General features: G+C 42.0%; 1 protein-coding gene across 6 annotated transcripts in view; it reads right to left on the bottom strand.

Annotated features, from left to right (window-relative positions):
- Positions 1-4484: 4484 nt before the first annotated feature.
- The window catches only part of DAP3 (death associated protein 3), a 53873-nt gene continuing 40500 nt past the window's right edge, over positions 4485-17857 (bottom strand). For all 6 annotated transcript variants that reach the window (XM_036754812.1, XM_036754813.1, XM_036754814.1 and 3 more), the window contains 9 exons: positions 16081-16189; positions 15877-15969; positions 14785-14915; positions 14360-14440; positions 14117-14275; positions 13090-13149; positions 12324-12413; positions 11879-11996; positions 4485-4882 (listed from right to left, as the gene is read on the bottom strand). In XM_036754812.1, coding sequence (XP_036610707.1) covers positions 4797-4882; positions 11879-11996; positions 12324-12413; positions 13090-13149; positions 14117-14275; positions 14360-14440; positions 14785-14915; positions 15877-15969; positions 16081-16189 — 927 coding nt within the window. In that variant the 3' untranslated portion in view covers positions 4485-4796. The remainder of the gene's footprint in view (positions 4883-11878; positions 11997-12323; positions 12414-13089; positions 13150-14116; positions 14276-14359; positions 14441-14784; positions 14916-15876; positions 15970-16080; positions 16190-17857) is intronic.

A 17857-nucleotide genomic window follows, 5' to 3' on the forward strand; every position in this document is an offset into this window, starting at 1 on the left:
CGTGGAATATGGGGCAAAGTGGGGTCAAGCTTAGAGAGCACATGTGACAAAGATGTAATTCATAGCTCTTGGTTTCTCTAAGGCCCTTTCTCTCACTCATGGAGTGCTTAAGCACAGTCAATCTTCATAACCTGTCCTGGGCCAGGCCCTCCCTATTGCCAGCCAATCTGGAGAAGCCGCTTAGGATACTTCTGGGAAGATGGGAAATTGCCACTGTCCCTATGAATACGATGCTAGAACACCTGCAAAGACTAAAAGTCTCCCAACCACAAAATCTTTCAAAGGTGGAAGGTCCTCTTCCGGTCAAAAAGGAGAAGAGAGGAAGGAGACTCTGCTGATGCTAAAGGCCCACAGAGCCTTTTAATTCCCCTAGGTGATTCCTTCTCAGAGAGTTTGGCTGGAATTTCACACTCCACTTTCTGGAATTTAATTCTTGATATGTGATCCCTGGGGTGTGGTCAAATTCCTTTGCCTTTTTTTTTTTTCTTTTTGTGAGGCAATCAGGGTAAGTGACTTGCCCAGAGTCACACAGCTAGTGTCAAGTGCCTGGATTTGAACTCAGGTCCTCCTGACTTCAGGGCCAGTGCTCTGTCCACTGTACCTCTTAGCTGCCCCTTCCTTTGCCTTTTTGAAATTTCTTGAGTAACAAACACTGAAGGCCTTTTATTGTTGATTGATTGAAACATGTCCTCACCTAGTTATTGTATCCATAATAAATGGGATAGGGTGTTTTTTCTACCTCATTTTGTGAAGAAATTTGCTGAATTATGAACCCCAAATACCTTGTATCCAATAAAGTATTTATTGAGTGCCTGTTTCACACACTGCTAGATATTAAAAAAACAACTCACTGTCTCTGGCTCCAAAATGCTTATATTTTCCTGGTGGTGGATGGAGGAGAGGAAAACAGTAGTATATACTTGATAATTCGAGGCAGGAGAGAGCACTACTTTGTTATTCAGTCATGTCCTGACTTCATGACCCCATTTGGGATTTTCTTGGCAAAGATACTGGAATGATTTGCCATTTCCTTCTCCAGTTCATTTGACAGATAAGAAATTGAGGCAGTCAGGGTCAAGTGACTTGCCCAGGGTCACACAGAAGTGACTGAAGCTGGATTTGAACTCAGGTCCTCCTGACTTCAGGCCTAGTGCTTTATCCACTTTGCCATGACACTGCCCTAATAATTGGTGAGGTGAAGGGTCAGAAAAATTGGGAAAAAGCTTCTTTCCTAGAGAAGGTAACAGCTGAAATGAATCTTAAAATGAAGTTTGAGGGGTATGCATTTCAGAGACTTGCAAAAAGCCAAAGAGGAGATATAACATAGAATTTGACAGACAGCAAGTACCCCAACTTGCCAGTGAAAGGGAATAATGTGAAATAAGCTGGAAAAATAGGCTGGAGGTAGATTGCGAAAGGCTTCAAATTCTCAACTAGGGAGTTTCTGTTGTATTGTAGAGGTGACAAAGGCCCTGAGGGTTCTCGAGCAGGGCAGCATATCTTGGTGACAGTGTGGGAGGTGGATTGAGTAGGGGAAGAAATGGGAAACCAGAAGAATAATCAGAAGGCATCTGTGATAGTCTGGGGAAGCCAGACTAGAATGATGGCCATGAGTGGAGAAGATATAATGTGCAGGTCAAAGTGTTGAAACTGATCGGATCTAGAGCGTGAGGGAAGAGTTCAGGATGACCTAGGTTGTAAACTAGTGGGTGGAAGGATGGAGATGCCCTCAACAATCAAGTTTATAGCAGGGGCAGTTGTGCTGTTGAGTTTGAGGTGTTTACAGGTAATCTAACTCGAGATGTTCAGCAGGCAGCTAGGAATATAGGAGGGGATTTTGAGAGTCTGGGCTGTATATATACATCTTGGGAGTCTGGCGCATGGAGATAATGAACCAACTGAGGCTGATGAGATCACTGAGAGACAGATCAGAGACTACGCAGACTAGGACCAGACTTTAAGGGACACCCATAATTAGAACTGTTTATCCAATTATTTATTACCTGTATGCAAATGGCTCCCAAATGTCTATCCAGATGTAGTACAATACTTCCCAGTGCTTGCTAGATATCTCTACCAGGGTATTGACACTCTAAAAATGAACATGTCAAAACCTGCTCATTCTCATTTTTTTTCTGTTCATGTCACACTGTTGTAAACTCAGAAATATCTTTTCTCATTCCGGTCCTCTCACATCATTATTTGCAGTCTTACATTTCTACCTTTGAAATGCCCCATCTCATCTGTCTTCATTAGGCAGGTTTGGACTCACAAGGCAACACCCAAAAGGGAACAATTCATAGCTTCTCCTGCCAGACTCAGACAGTGTACTTCTTCCTCCTAGGCAACTCGTATCAGGGAGAAATGTGAGAGAAGTGATCATGAGAGGGCACAATCTGTGTATATATGTGCTTCCCACTCCCAGGGAAAAATGGAAGCAATTCCCCACTCCCAATTCTGAAATTTTTGCTCATGCCTACACCAAGCTTGATGTCCCCATATAATATCGGATGAAAAATAAAAATCTCACATACAAGGCAGAAGGGATGAGTGGGGAAAAAAACCAAACCTAGGTATGGTGGTAAATGCTGATACAGTATCATACAAATGTATGATAGAAATACAAAAACAAGACAGCATCTGCCCACAAGTAGCTTACTATAATTTTTTTTGGCAGGGGGCAGTGGGGAGGAAGGCAAAGCAATTGGGCTTAAGTGATTTGCCCAAAGTCACACAGTTGGTGTGTCAAGTATCTGAGGCTGGATTTGCACTCAGGTCCTCCTGATTCCAGGACCAGCGCTCTACTCACTGTGCCACCTAGCTGCCCCTTCCTATATTTTTATAATATAAATATATGTATATATTTTTTGAGGACCTACTGGATTTTAGAAGAAAAAAGATTCTATATGAAACCCTGAATCTTTTACACTGCTTGATTTAAAAAAAAATTATGTAATAAATACATATTCAAAACTGCCTTGCTTACTTGGGCTTCCTTCTGAACTCCCTTCTGTTCTGCAGATTAAAAAAAAATACATGGCCCAAGAAAGGAAAAAATAAAACTCTGTAACAAATAAACATAATCAAGCAAAAATGATTCTACAAAGTGGCTATGTCCCAAAGTATGTCTTTGCTCTTCATGTCTGTTATTTGTCAGGAGGTAACATGCTTTATCATAGTTCCTTTGGAAACATGGTCATTGCACTGTTGCTTTTCTTTACAATATTAGTGTCTTTTTATAAACTATTCTGCTTCTGTCTACTTTAGTGTCAGTTCATATTGCCCCAGATTCTCTGAAATCATATTTTGTAATTTCTTTTGGTGCAATAACACTTCATTGTATTCACGTACCACAATTTGTTCGAACTATCTAAGAAACAATCTAAGGCACCCTCAAGGATTTTAGTCTTCCCCCGTCCCTTGAGAAGGATGTAGGATGTAGGATGTAGTAGGACTGCTTAGCAGGTGTGAGGGTCCAGTGGAGGTTATATAATATAAATTTGTAGTGGAAGCAGTCAGAATGGTGCCTTCATTCAGAAGCACCTGGGGGGAGAAAAAGGGATGAAGCTTGGTTGGGCATAACTGGCAATATGCTAAGAGGGCTAGGGATTCAAGAGAGTAGGATGGTGTAGCACTGGATCGGCTGGAAGGCACGAGTGTGTCTGTAGGCAGCAGGGAAGGAGCCAACAGATGTTGAAAATCAGAAAGAGAGAGGATGAACAGCACGAGGATTTGACAAGAAGACAAAAGATAACAAGAACCAGCAGAACCAATGGCATCAGCTGCCTTGACCATGTGTTCCCTGTATATGTGTGCCTCATTACCACTGTACTCATGGATACTGTATTTATGGGGGAATGAACCCATGGCATATAGAATGTTTTTAGACACTCTTCATACTTTATCTTACCAATCATCATGGTCTGATCCCTTCATTTTATAACTAAGGAGAGAGGCCCATCGAATTTAAGTGACCTACTTAAGATCACAGAGGCCGGAAATAGGGTTTGAACCCAGCACCTTACTCAGCATAGATTCTACACCCACAGTCAAGAGGGTTACAGATGAGGTGCACTTTTGTGCCTCAGAAGGGTCTCCTGGTTCACCCTTGAACCCTTCACTGCTCCAGTATCAAATCACTGAAGTCTAAATCTTTGGTTACTCTTTCAACTCATTTATGATCAAGAGGAAGAAGAGATGCTTACTGCCTTTTTAGATTTTTTCCTCTATGAAGTAACCATTCAAATCAGAGAATCCTAGTCAGAGAAAGTAAAAGCAGAAGGTAAACAAGAAAATGGCTAAGTTTATGTGAGGGGCAGGCCAAAAAGGAGTGGGTGTTGTCATTTCCACCTCCTGAACTGAAATGTAAACAGAAAACACAACGATCTAGGAATTCTCTTTAACTGAGGACAAGCAGGCACCAATACAGGCTCACCATGAACACTAAGACTTAGCCAATGCTTCTCATATTATACACCCAATGACATTCTTCTTTTAAGAAAAGCATTTTATTTTATTTTTTTTAAGAGGGAAGGATGATAGAATCCTGCTTCTGAGAACAATGTTCATCGTTCACATTTTGACACAAGTGACAAGACCAGGGATGGAATCTTCAGCTGTTGCAGTCACTTCGACAGGAAGTCTGGCTGTCCTTGGGAAGACTCTTCTCTGAGCGATAGAGGCCTGCTTCGGACTCCAAGCCCTGGGATCTGTTCAGACAGAGGAACTTGGCTGCCTCTGGAGGAAGACATTTCTTTCTGGTTCCAACCACCAGGCCTGATGGAGATGGGCATGATTTAGAGATAAGCACAGAGCCGTTCTAGCTGCCAGGGATTTGAGTTACTAAGGAAGAGCAGCTCCTTTTTTCCTTCTTCTGTGTGAGCTAAAAAGGAGACAGGTATGGGGTGAATGGCAAGTAATCTGCTCTTTGCAGCTTCTAAGACCATGAGCATTATCCCTGCCCCTTACTACTTCCTGTCACCTTCCTTCTCCCAGTATTACTTCATCACCAGCCACCTAAGAATGAATTATCCCCCAAGCATACCCATTCTCCCAATCTATGCCCATTCCCCCTCTGACTCTGGCCATCCCCCTTCCACCATGGTCTCTAGAAATCCTATACCATGGTGAACAAGCTTCCAACAGTCTGGAACTTTTTCTCATACTCTTCCCATTGACTCACCCTCACTGAAATTTAATTTCCCCAGATGACAGTGCATCTCCTCACTTATACCCTGACACACAGAGGGGAAGCTGGAGTACTAATTTCTCTCCACTGCCCTTTCCAGTAGGTCAATCAAGCTCTTATTAAGTACTGACTGTGTCAGGCACTGTGCCAAGTGCTAGGCTTACAAAAAGTTTTATAAAAGACAGTCCCTGCCCTCAAGGAGCTTACAATCTAACGGGGAAGACAACATTTAAACAAATATATATGTAAAGACGCTAGAGACAGGACAGATAGGAAATAATTAACAGAGGGAAGGCAGTGGAATTAAGAGGGTGTTAGGAAAGGCATCCTCTAGGAAGTGGGGTTTTAGTTGGGACGTGAAAGAAATCACTGAGGTCAGTGGTTAGAGTGAAGGAGGGAGAGTGTTCCAAGCATGGGGGACAGCCAGAGAGATGTGTCACTGGATGTGAAAAGTAAATGTCAGGGAATAAGGTATAAGAAGACTGGAAAGGTAGAAGGGGACTTTGAATGTCAAACAGTATTTTGTATTGGTTTCTGCAGGCAACAGGGAGTTGGGGTGAGGTGATATAATCAGGAAAATCATTTTAGTGACTGAATGGAGGATAGACTGGAATGGGGAGAGATGTCAGACAAGCAGACCTCAGCAGGTTATTGTAATAATCCAGGTGTGAGGTGATGAGAGCCTGCACTAGAGTGGTGGCAGTGTCAGAGGAGAGAAGGGGGCATATACCAGAGATGTTGAAGGGTGAAACCAGCAGGCCTTGGCAACAGACTGGATATGGGGGGTGAGCGATAGTGAGGAATCCAGGATGGCACCTAGGTTATGAGCCTAAAGACTGGGAGGAGAGTGCTGCCTCTGTGGTAACAGGGAAGATAGGAGGAAGGGAAGGTTTACAGGGAAAGATAAGTTCTATTTTGGACCTACTGGGTTCATGATGTTTACTGACTGAAAGGCAGTTGGAGATGCAAGACTGGAGGTCAGCAGAGATTGGGGCAGGACAGGCAGATTTGAGAATCATCATTATAGACATGGTAATTAAATCCATGGGAGCTGAGGAGATGACCAAAAGAAGTGGTGTAGAGGGAGAAGAGAAGAGGGCCCAGGACAGAACCCTAAGGGGCATCTCCAGTTAGAGGGTGTGATCTGGAGGAGGATCTAGCAAAGGAGACAGAGAAGGAATGGTCAGATAGGTAGGAGCAGAACCAGGAGAGAATGGTGTCCCAAATATCAAGGAGGAGAGTGATCAACAGAGTCAAAGGCTGCAGAGAGGTCAAGGAGAATGAGGATTGAGAAAAGACCACTGGATTTGGCAACTAAGAGATCATTAGTTACTCTGGAGAGGGCAGTTCTGGTGGAATAAGTTCAGGAACCAGATTGTAAGGGGTTAAGAGGAGAATGAGAGCAGAGAAAGTAGAGGCACCTATTGTAGATGGCCTTTTTGAGGAGTTTAGCTACAGAGGGCAGAAGAGATAAAAGACAGTTGTCAGCAGGGATGGAACATCAACTGAGGATTTTTTTTAGGATGGGGAGACAAGGGCATGTGTGTAGGCAGTAGCAAGTGAGCCAGTAGACAGGAAAAAACTGAAAATAAGTGAAAGAGGGGGATGACAGAGGGTAGAGCCTCTTGGAGGGGACGGGATGGAGTGGGATTGCTTGAATGAGCACGAGTTTTAGCCTTGGTAACAGTAGTGAAGGAGAAAGTGGCAGAAGGTACCTAAATGACAGGAGGACAAGGAAGGGAGAATAAGAGAGAGCACACAGTAAATGGCCTCAACTTTTCCTTCAAACTAAGGCAGGATTCTCAGCTGAGAGAGTGGGAGGAAGAAGAGCCAAGAGAAGCTTGAGGAGGAATGAAAAGGTGGGGAAGAGCCATTGTGGAGAGTGGGATGGGGAGCTGATAAGGGATATACAGTGGGACTGCTGAGCAGGGGTGAGGGCCCAGTGGAGGTTCTGGAACATAAATTTGTAGTGGAAGCAGTCAGAATGGTTGTGTGATTTTCTCTACCTTCATTCAGAAGCACCTGTGTGGCTGAGAAAGGGATGAATGGTGGGAATGATCCAAGGCTGAGGCTTGGCTGGGCATAACTGGCAATATGCTGAGAGGGCTAAGGATTCAATAAAGTAGGACAGTGTAGAGGTGAATTGGTTGGAATATGAGAGTGTGTTTGTAGGCAGCAGGGAAGACGCCAATAGACAGATGTTGAATATCAGAAAGACAGAGAGGATGATGGTTGGGGTAATCTAGTTTGGAAGACAAGCAGTGGAGATGATCAAGTGTGCATGTAGCAAAGTTTGCCTTGAGAAGCAGAGGGTTGCTGCTCAATCTCTTCTCCTTTGCTATCTACTAAATCAAAATTTTCTGTCTTATTCAAATCATGGTGGTTACTGTACACAGGCCTCCAGGTCATTCACTCCTTTCTCATGGGGGTTCAGCACCTGGGTCATTGTCATCTTTTCTGCAAATCCTCTTTTTCTTTAAATCCTACCAGCTCTTCCTTCATTCTATTTCAGCCACATCCTGGTTCTCACCCATTACTTACATAAGGCCCAACTTCTTTCATAAAAAATTATGACCTTCCTTAATCTGACCTTAGCCTCCGAACTATCATTCCTTTTTCCCTTATGCCTTGCTACCCTCTAACCTTATTATTATTATTCTTTGTCCTCACTCTGACCTCCACTCCCTCTACCCTCAGGACATCCTTGGGCCATTACCCCAGCTCTCTATTTTCCTCTATTCCCCAACTTTGGTTTTATGATCACATCTCCACACTATTATTAACTCTACAATGCTTTTGCCTCCTTGTCCTACTGTTGGTCTTCCCTTGCTGAACTGACTACCAACTGCGCCATTGCAGCTCCTGAGATGCTGGATGGATGAAGTCACGCAACTGCTGACTAGGTACACTATTAGGTTATTACACTGAGACTGCCTATTGAAGCAAAGCAATCATTTTATTTCTCCTTAATTGATTCCTGTTTTATTCTCCACAGAAATTATTCCACGTCTTTTTTTCTCAAGCCCTCTACCCCCATAATCTTTCAGTTATGGACCTTACTTCTTACTACACTAAGAAATTTGAGGCCATTCACTCTGAACTCTCCATTCTCTAATTTCCTTTCCTCACCCTTCTCTAATGATGAGGGAGCTGGACCTTTTCCTGGCTAAGGCCAGGTTCTCTACATATGTCCTTGATCTCATCCTGTTTCTCCCTTTCTTTTCCAGCAGATGATCCCATCAAGCATCCTCTCTTCAATGTTCCACCTTTCCCTCTCTACTGGTTCCTTCCTACTACTTAACCATTCTCAAGTCACTCCTAACTTTAAAAACCTTCACTGGACCATAAGCTATTGACCTAAGTTTCTCTTCCCTTTCTCAATCCAACTCTAAAAAACAGCTGTCTATCCTCACTCCTGTACTTCCTCATCTATTACTTATCAATCCTCTGAAATCTGGCTTCTGACCTAACTACTGCACTAGTGAACTCCCCAGAGTTAAAGGTAACATCTCCTTAATTACCCAATGTCTTTCCCTCCATCCTTATGCTTCGTGACTTCTCTGATGCATTTTCTACTGCTGACCGCACCCCCCCCCCACTGCCCCACTCAGTTTCAACACTGTCTTAAGTCTTTGACTGTTCCTTTCTCAGTTCTCTAGATGACCTAATCTACTCCCACAGGTTTAACTAGCATCTTGATGCAGACGATGCACAGATCTATATGTCCAGCTCCAGTCTCTCCTGAGTTGTTGTGTATCACCAACTGCCTCTTGTTCATTTCACACTGGATGGCGTAGAGATATCTCAAACTTAACATATTCAAAATAGAACTCAACATTTAACCTCCCCCCAAATCCTGCTCTTCTTCCATTCTCCCAGGTTCATAATCTGTTTTCCTCATTCCCTATATGCAATCACCTGCCAAATCCTACCAATTCTACCCCCATATCTTTCACATGCCACCCCATATCTCTATGAACACAACCAATACTAAGTTCAGCCTCTCATCACCAGTAACCTAGATTATTACAAGGCCTCCTAAATCGGTGTTCTTGTTTTCCTTGCCTGATCTATTTTTCACACAGAATCCAGTAGTTCCTTATTGCATCTAGGATGAAATATAAACTCTGTTTAGCTTTTAAAACCCTTCGCAGCCTGCCCCCATTCTATTTTTCTAGGCACCCCCCTATCCCCCCGCCGCCTTCCACCCTTGGACATTATGTCCTTTCCTGCACTGTACAGATCAGTTTAGCCAAACCAGTTTTCACTCTTTCACTCTGTTGAACACACACACAACCCCCACCCTCCCCCCAGTCCTCATCTCCCATCTTCTTGCTTTTGCATTAGCTGCCCAAAATGCCTAGAATGCACATTTTTCTCACTCTCACTTTATACAATCCCCTTATTTCTTAAAGAGACAAACACAGCTTTCTACATGAAACCTTTCCTTTTCCTAAATGCTAGAGAATTCCTTCTCTAATTTAACTAGTATATATGTTATGTTGACATGTTTTCTACCCCTGTAGAATGTAAGCTACTTGAGTAGAGATTTTTTCACTCGTATTTTTGCCCCCAGTGCTTAGCATAGTACCTGGTACTTATTAGATATGTTAAACATTTGATGTTTGACTATCACACTGCTTTTTCTTTCCTGTGAATGCTGCTGAAACTGGCTACATTTTCATAATTAACTTGTGATGCTGAATCTCTAAATCCCACAGATGCCCTCTTGGTTATCTTGTTCTCCAACTAAATCCCTTCACATCTCCCTCCCCCTTACTTCAAACTCCTTCATCCCAGCATCCCTGCTTCAAAATCTAAAAACACCTTGTGAGGCTAAAAGGCCTCTTCATGGCTTTACAGATTCCATCTCAGCCCCCCAAATAGTTTATATTACTTTGTCTGACCGTGAAACACCTAATTTCTCAATAGACAAGTTCCAAACTGAAGTGAAACAATATATTCAGACCCATTGATTTTTCTTGGCTTCCTCCAAGCCTTATCTAGAGGGTTAGGGCAAAAGTGAAAAAATGAACTGAAAACACTCATTTATTTGATAAAAGATCAAAGGGGACTGTATGCCAGGGTTGATGAGAATGGCTATACTATTCTTATTTTTAAAAAATACTGAAAAAAAAAAACCAGCTGGTTGTGATAATGGAAGAAGGCAGGTCTTTGAGAGTAATTAACCTTTGCTGGAAAAAGCTATTTATATTTGCTACCCTCTACTTAGTTTCTTTTGTCTTACTTAAAAAAAGGTTTTTTGGTGCTCTCTTTAAAGTCACTTTCCACCAACTCCTCCCCTTCCCTGCTGTCTCTCTTCTAACAAGTATAGTTAAACAAATCAACACATTGGCCATGTCTGAAAACAAATGTCTCATTCCCCCACAGCTGGTCTCTCTCTTATTCTCTTCCCCGCTCCTTCTCCCCCTTTTTTAATGTACATATGTATGTATAAACACACAGACATTTAATTTATTGATTTCTGCTAAGATGGAGGAGCTACTCACCTATTTCTCATACACTTGCAATCTGGCTTCTGACCTCTTCATTAACTTGAATGGCTTTTTTCAGTGTTACTAATAATTTCTTAATTGCCAGATCCTGTGAGTTATTTTCATTCCTCATATTCTTCTAGATCTCTCTGGAGTATGTGACACTGCTGATCATCTTCTCTTTTTGGATACTCTCTCTCTCTTTTCTAAGTTTTCATGACTTGAAGGATGCTCCCATTTCTCTTCCCTCTTGCTTGACTATTTCTTCTGTCTTCTTTGCTGATTTACCACCCATGTCACGACTGCTCACTATGGGTGTGCTACAAGGCTGTCTTTAGGCCCTCTTCTCGTCTGCTCTCTTACTTGGTGACCTCCTCGCTTCACAAGAGTTCAATCACCACTGCTCGGCCGATGAGAGCCAGTTCTATATACTCAACTATTGTCCTATGCTCAGTCCTGTGCCATCTGCTGCCTACTGGACAACCTGGAGACATCTATTCAACATATGCTAAACAGAACTAATTCATGCACTTCGCAGTGCAGACACACTGGCCTACTTGCTGTTCCCTGTATATGACACCTCACCTTTCCTTTCTGGTTGTCCATGTCTTCTATGCCTAAACGGTTCTCAATTCTTGCTTTGACTCTTGGGATTCCCAGCTTCTTTAAAAGTCCCTACCACTATGTTCAACTTTTCTTGAACTCAGTCCTACCTCACATTACTTTGTTTTTGCTTCATTTTTTACTGTTATGTGGATAAGTTTCCTCTGGCAGAATGTAATCAAATCAGATATGTGAACCTTATGGTGCTACATAAACAGTAAATTATCATTAGTGTAAATTTCTTAAGGGCAGGGACTACTTCATGATTATTTTTGTATCTCCTGGCTGGCACAAAGTAGACTTTTAATTAATAAATGCTACTTGATTGATTCCCCATATTCTCAGGTCCTGAAAGAATAGCAGCATTTTGAGCATCCTAGAAACACTGCCTAATGGCTTGGCTGCTTGCTGTCTAGTTTTCTTTCTCTGGCTCTTTTTTTTTTAAATTACCCAATTAACTAAGTAAAAACACTACAGTAAGAATATGAGGGATTGGGGGAGGAGGAGATGGAGGATAAACTACAATGCAGGTAGCAACAATGGTTAATTTTGTAGGTCAAGGCCCTGGAAAGCAGACTGAGTAGTAGCTTACCTTTTTCGTGCTGAAGCCACCTGTTTTCCAAATAATACTGAATACAACTTTCAAACTCTTTTGGGGTATAATTGTAAACTTGGATGGGAACAAAGGGGTCTAGGCTGTCGAAACCGTCCTGGAGGTAGAAATAGCAAAAACAGCACAAGAAAACACAATGTTAGCCAAAAAAAATAAAAACAAACAAAAAAAACCCTAAAAAACCCACAATGTTAGTTACAGGACATGCCACCAAGGAGAAAATGAAAATGTACTCCTTCATGGGGCTAACTCCTACTGACATGAACAACAGTTTGCTTAAAATAAAGCAGAACTAGGGCCCGAGACAGAATGAATAAGAGGCAACTCAACTAGAACAAAGCACCATAGGCTTTAGTGTAAGAAGGGAACTCTTTTATGACAAATGAAGCCTTTTACCCATGATGAAGAAGTAGCTTTTATTTACCTTTCCTAGCAAGTCCTGGGGCAGATAGGCAGCTCTGGGTTTAAAGAGAGAGCCAGTCTGGCTCAGACTCACCACAATAGCCCCTCCATGCTGAAACAACAAAGGAAAGACATGATTTGTTTTTGCTCCAAGGAGAAAATACATCTTAATCACCAGATGATGCCCACACTTCTCTGTACTGCTTTGTAGTGATACATCTGGAAATATCCCTGGGATGAGCATCAAGTTCCAGGTTCTAGTCCTGCCCCTGATTTACTGTGGTATCTTGTACACATCATTGAAATGGAGTCCTCTGCACGGATAGCAGGGCAACAAGTGAGAACAAAGAAAGCTATCTGGGCAACATCAGTCCAATAGCCAAGTCACGTACTCCAGTTTAACAGAATGGAGAAAAGGAGTCCAAAGACTTGGATTCTGATCTAGAGTTTGAACAGGCTTAGGTCTGATATTATAGGATGCTAGTCATCAACCATCAAGTCTAAACCTCTCATTTTGGCGATGAGAAAATGAAGGCTGAGAGACTCAGTGAGGTGCCCAGGGTCACAGAGCCAAGAGAAGGCTGAGGCAGGATTTGAACTCTGTTCTAACTCTAAACAATAAGCTATTTACATGCCTCTACTATGAGAAGACATTCTTGATCATAACAATAGAATCAGAGTAATGTTATTAATTGGGGCTATGGATTATATGAAACTGTTTTTAACAAGAGTGGTAAGTTAGCTGCCTGGGATGGAGTAGTTACCATGCTTCTACCCCCTGCACTCACCCAATCATTGGTCACCATTTTCCTCACATTATGAATGAGTGTCAGCTCCTCTGGGGCAACCTGCAGATCAGGCAACAAAAGACAGACCATCTTTTACCTGTTATGGATATGATTTAGAATAATTCAATTGGTAACTGAAAGAAGACAACTCCTCCCTGCAACTCCCCCCAAAAAACGACCCACCAACAAGTTTTTCTAAGAAGGCTAGCTTACAGTGCTTGTGCTGGACTTCAAAACAAATCTCAGGGCACTTCTGGGCTCCACCAGACTTTTGGAGGGACTATGGGTTGGGGTGAAGACCAAAGGAAAGGCAGGAAAAGGACTTGCCCACTGAAGCCAACCATCGGAGATGGCATAGACCTTTTCTTTGCACATTTTCTAGACCAGGGGTTCTAACCCTGAGGTCCATGGATTTAGATAGGAAAAATTAAATCTCATTTCAATCAAATTGGTTTCCTTTGTAATCTTGTCTCTTTATGTTATTCTAAGAAGGAGCCTATATTGAGGTTTAAGGCTGCCCAAAGGAGTTCACGACACACAAATGGTTAAGAAGCCTTGCTTTAGACTACTTAAAATTGCCATACCTCTTCTAATTCTCCTGGTAGACCTGTTTATAAGTGATAGAATTCCCCTCTCTGAACCTACTACCAAGCACAGTACCTGGCTGTAATAAATGCTTGTAGGGATAACAATAAATGTTTAGATGAATTAAATTAAAACCACCTCCTAGCTTTGATGATTCTTTTACCAATTTATAAAACAGTCCTTGGTTTCATTCTGTCTCCAAAACATTTTTCTTGATTTCACTTTTCATGGTTGAGACCCTTTACCCCTCCTTTCTTTGACTAGTCTGCTTTTTTAGTGATCAGGGACTTGCCATTTCCAGAAGTATAGGGTCTTCACACTTCGCTCTTTGCACTGAACAGTCAGATTACTAGGGCATGAAGGTACATCAAAAGATCATTAAGACTTTGTCCCACCACTGGGATTAGGAGGGTGTTAGAATTGTGAAACAAGATTTTTGTACCAGGCTTTTGTCTTCTTTTTTCAGTGTGGTCCTCCCCCATAGAGCATTGACACTATCCACTGCCACCAGAAGGCGGAAGGAACCTGAAGAACTTTGCCTCTTCAGTTCTTTCATCACAATCCCAACAGCATCACTGGCATTTTTCACTCGATTTAGGCCCTGTCAGAGATACAGAGAGTCAGTCAAAGTTTTCTCTGGTCATGAAAAGGAGCAAGAATGAAACTGAATGCCCTTTGTTCATACCTGCTCAACTACTTCTCCAAGGGGTCTGCCCTCCTCTATGCTATCTCGTTTGTTCCAGATGTACTTCTGTTGGATTTTGATCTGAAACAGAAAAAAAGTCCTTCAGGCGAAGAGTGAACTTGAGTGAAGTGGAGTGTGGGCTACATCTTAGTCTTTGGCTTTTCTTGTCACTGAATAAAAAAATTTACTTAGCCAACTCCAGACACGACTTCTTGCCTACAATGTAGGCATAAATAATGGTTGAGATACTTTTGTAATAGTTGTAATAATTTACACAAAAGAAACTTAAATTGTAGCATTATTATCTTTGTAGATGCCCCTTATGAGATCATAGGGGCCCATAGGAAGTTTATATATCAAGGCTACACAGAGGAAAAAAACCAGATTTTAAAAATCCCCCTAAATTTCTGGGGAGTCTTACTGACCTGGTTCAGGAACTGCTCATTTGAGGTTTTGAAATTCTTTAGCCAGGTTGAGGCTTTCAGGGGTTGATCATAACGTTCTTTGTTGTAGGTAGACCGCAGAAGATCCTGACAATTTTTCACCCAACAGTGAGCTACAAGAAGTCACAAGACACTAAGTAAGAATGTGACCAAAATGAGCTATTGGCCCACTGCAAACATTTAGACTATGCTGCTTTCATTTTTGGGAAACCACTTTAGTATCTGACTCATCTGTACTGGCAAGTCTTCTCCTATTAGCACTTAACTTCTTTGGTTCCTTTCAGAAGGCAACATCATTTTCATCATCACCTTTACGAAGAGACTGAGCATCTGCTGACACCAAGCCACTTGAGAAAGCACATGATCCCTGTTTTTTTGGGAGCTTACTATCTAAGCCAGATGATGTGAGAGACATAGCATTGAATGAGGATGCGAAGTAAATGTAGATAAAAGGGAACATTGTAGAGTTCAAAGAACCATGGATTCTGAGTAAGAGGACCTGTGGTCAAAGCTCCTTACTGGTGCATGGTTCTAGACAAGTCATTCAAATTCTGTTTTCTCATCTGTAAAATGAGAGGATCGTACTAGATAATAGCTAAGGTCCCTTCTGGCTCTATGTTCTATAATCCACAGGTAGGTCCAATAAGTCTAAAGGGTGGTGTGCATTTGGGGAGGGAGGGATTGAATCGTGTTGTTCACCTAGGCAGAAACATGCCCCTTGCTCATCCACCATGAGAGGGGCTCAAAGGATACTCAAAAAAAGACATGTAATGGGAACAAGGCTAGAGGCAGCTGAACAGGCTGGGATTCGTCCTCCCAGGCACTAGGTACCAAAGGAGACAAACTCGTAATGTTGAAGTCATCCAGGGAGTATTTATCATCACATTTCCTTCACCTTGAAGCCTGTTTGTCTCTCTAATCAAGGAGAAATCATGACAAAAGAGCTCAGACTCCTCTCCCTACTTGCTGAAGAGGAAGCCTTTTCCTAGTGCCCTTCAGTGCCCTGGCAGCAGATTAAAACCACAGGGTGACAGAAGAACTGAGAGCAAGACCAAGAATATCTGAAGCACTTACCATCTGGAACGTGCATTATCAGCCAGTTCTGTTTTGCACAGAAATGAACTGCATGACAAAGAGCGAGAGTTTTTCCTGTGCCCTTCTCACCATCTGAAGAACCCTCTTGTTAAAGAAAACAGTAGACCCAAGACTCATTCCAGCTCACAAAAGCAGTCTCCTATTTTCCTTATCCCTTAGCTCAGGGAAAAGTCAGAAGGATACAGAGGACATATCGGATAGCAGGGTTGGCAAAGTTTGTATTTTTCAAGTAATTCAGGAGCTCTAGGGCTGGCTCCCGTACCATCAGGCAGGCTTCATTGAAGGTCTTCACCTAGTTAGAGTGGAAGAAATAGAATTTCTCACTTGCTCTCAGCAGACACAATGTACCTCTTAAGGTAATTTAAGGGACCAAAACTCAGGGCTACAATTTTATCAGTATAGTCCAAGCAAAGTCTGTATTGTATTTTAAAATTAATCTGTGGGGCAGGTAGGTGGTGGAGTGAGTAGAGAACCAGCCCTGGAGTCAGGACAACCTGAGTTCAAATTTGGCCTCAAGACACTTGACACACTTACTAGCTGTGTGACCTTGGGCAAGTCACTTAACCCCAATTACCCTGCCTTCCCCCCTCCAAAAAAAAAAATTAATCTGGAACCTAAGAGAAGAATGAGTTGAAGAGTAAAACATGTTATAGTGAGTAATGAAATAGCAAGTCTTTGATTATTCTTATTGGGGGTGGAGGGAGGAAAAGGGGGATAGGGACAGAGATTGTATTGATAACTGAAACCTATAAACAATCCACATGCACTATTTTGGTCAGCATTTACCACCTCTCCGTCCAAAACTATCCTCAGGGTCTCTCAGAAGTAGAAGTAAGCAAATGAATTACTGATGTAAGCAACTGAGAGCCTGTAGGCCATCTCTGTGACCACTGGCATGCACCTGAGACACTATCTGGAGGGAGGGCAATATCTGAAACAAATGTTTAATGTGGGCTAGCCATTCCTGTTATCCAACAGGTATCTAGACTTCCTTCTAGCCTGCGTGTTCTGTGGAAACACGAAGGGATGCTGGGAAAAGAAATAACACACATTCCACAGCCAAACAGAAATAACTTTCAAATTAGCTATATTGTTTTTTCTTGTCCTTTCTTATGGTTTGTTACAAGTTGACTTTTTGGAGAGGGCTGTGTTGTGGTGGAAAGAGTGATTTTTCCCTCCAAAGCCAACTGGTCCATTCAAAGACTGGGCTTGTGCTGCTAACCTTAATACTCTTCTAATCAAAACTGAAATAATGAGCTGAGTTGTAAAAATTCTAGTAGAGCAGCCAGGAAACAAATGAAAATGAGTGGCAAAAGGAAAGAAAAATGCGAACAAGGAGTGCAGAGAGTCACCACACTGAAAAGAATCAGTCTCTGAAGCTGGTCTTGATTTTATTCCTCTAAATGTATTTAAAACACTATTTTCCCCATATAGCTAGAAAAGAACACAAATAATTTAAAGTTATATATAACTTTTATGCCTTTAAGAAGGAAAAATAGCAGTTTACTCATTTAAGACTACTTGAATTAGTTTTTATTATAATTTACCTCATAATAAAAGTAATCTAAATTCATATAAATGGCCAATAAACCAAGGCATTTCTACATTAGGAGTGGTTTTCTGAAAATGAACCCTGACTTCACTGGTTTTAGAAAAGGGAATGACTACCAGGAGCAGCTCTGACTAAAAAGTATTCTCCAAATAATATCCAATATATGACTTAAAAAATAAGAGTCATATTTAAACAAAATAAGGAGCAGTCCTGTGCCCAACCATATCATGAAGAAACACCAAAAGATTAAAGGCAGAGGGCCTTATGCCTGTGTGTAACACCTGGCCACGACTGTCTTAGAACATTCTGCAGTGCTGAGGAGCTGCTATGATCCCTAGGGCTTGGTGTACTGAGCAGCTATATTCTTGCCAGTAGCATTTTGAATGACAAGGTGATTCACGGCCTAGA

Source organism: Trichosurus vulpecula, chromosome 4 (assembly GCF_011100635.1).
Source record: "Trichosurus vulpecula isolate mTriVul1 chromosome 4, mTriVul1.pri, whole genome shotgun sequence".
NCBI lineage: Eukaryota > Metazoa > Chordata > Mammalia > Diprotodontia > Phalangeridae > Trichosurus > Trichosurus vulpecula.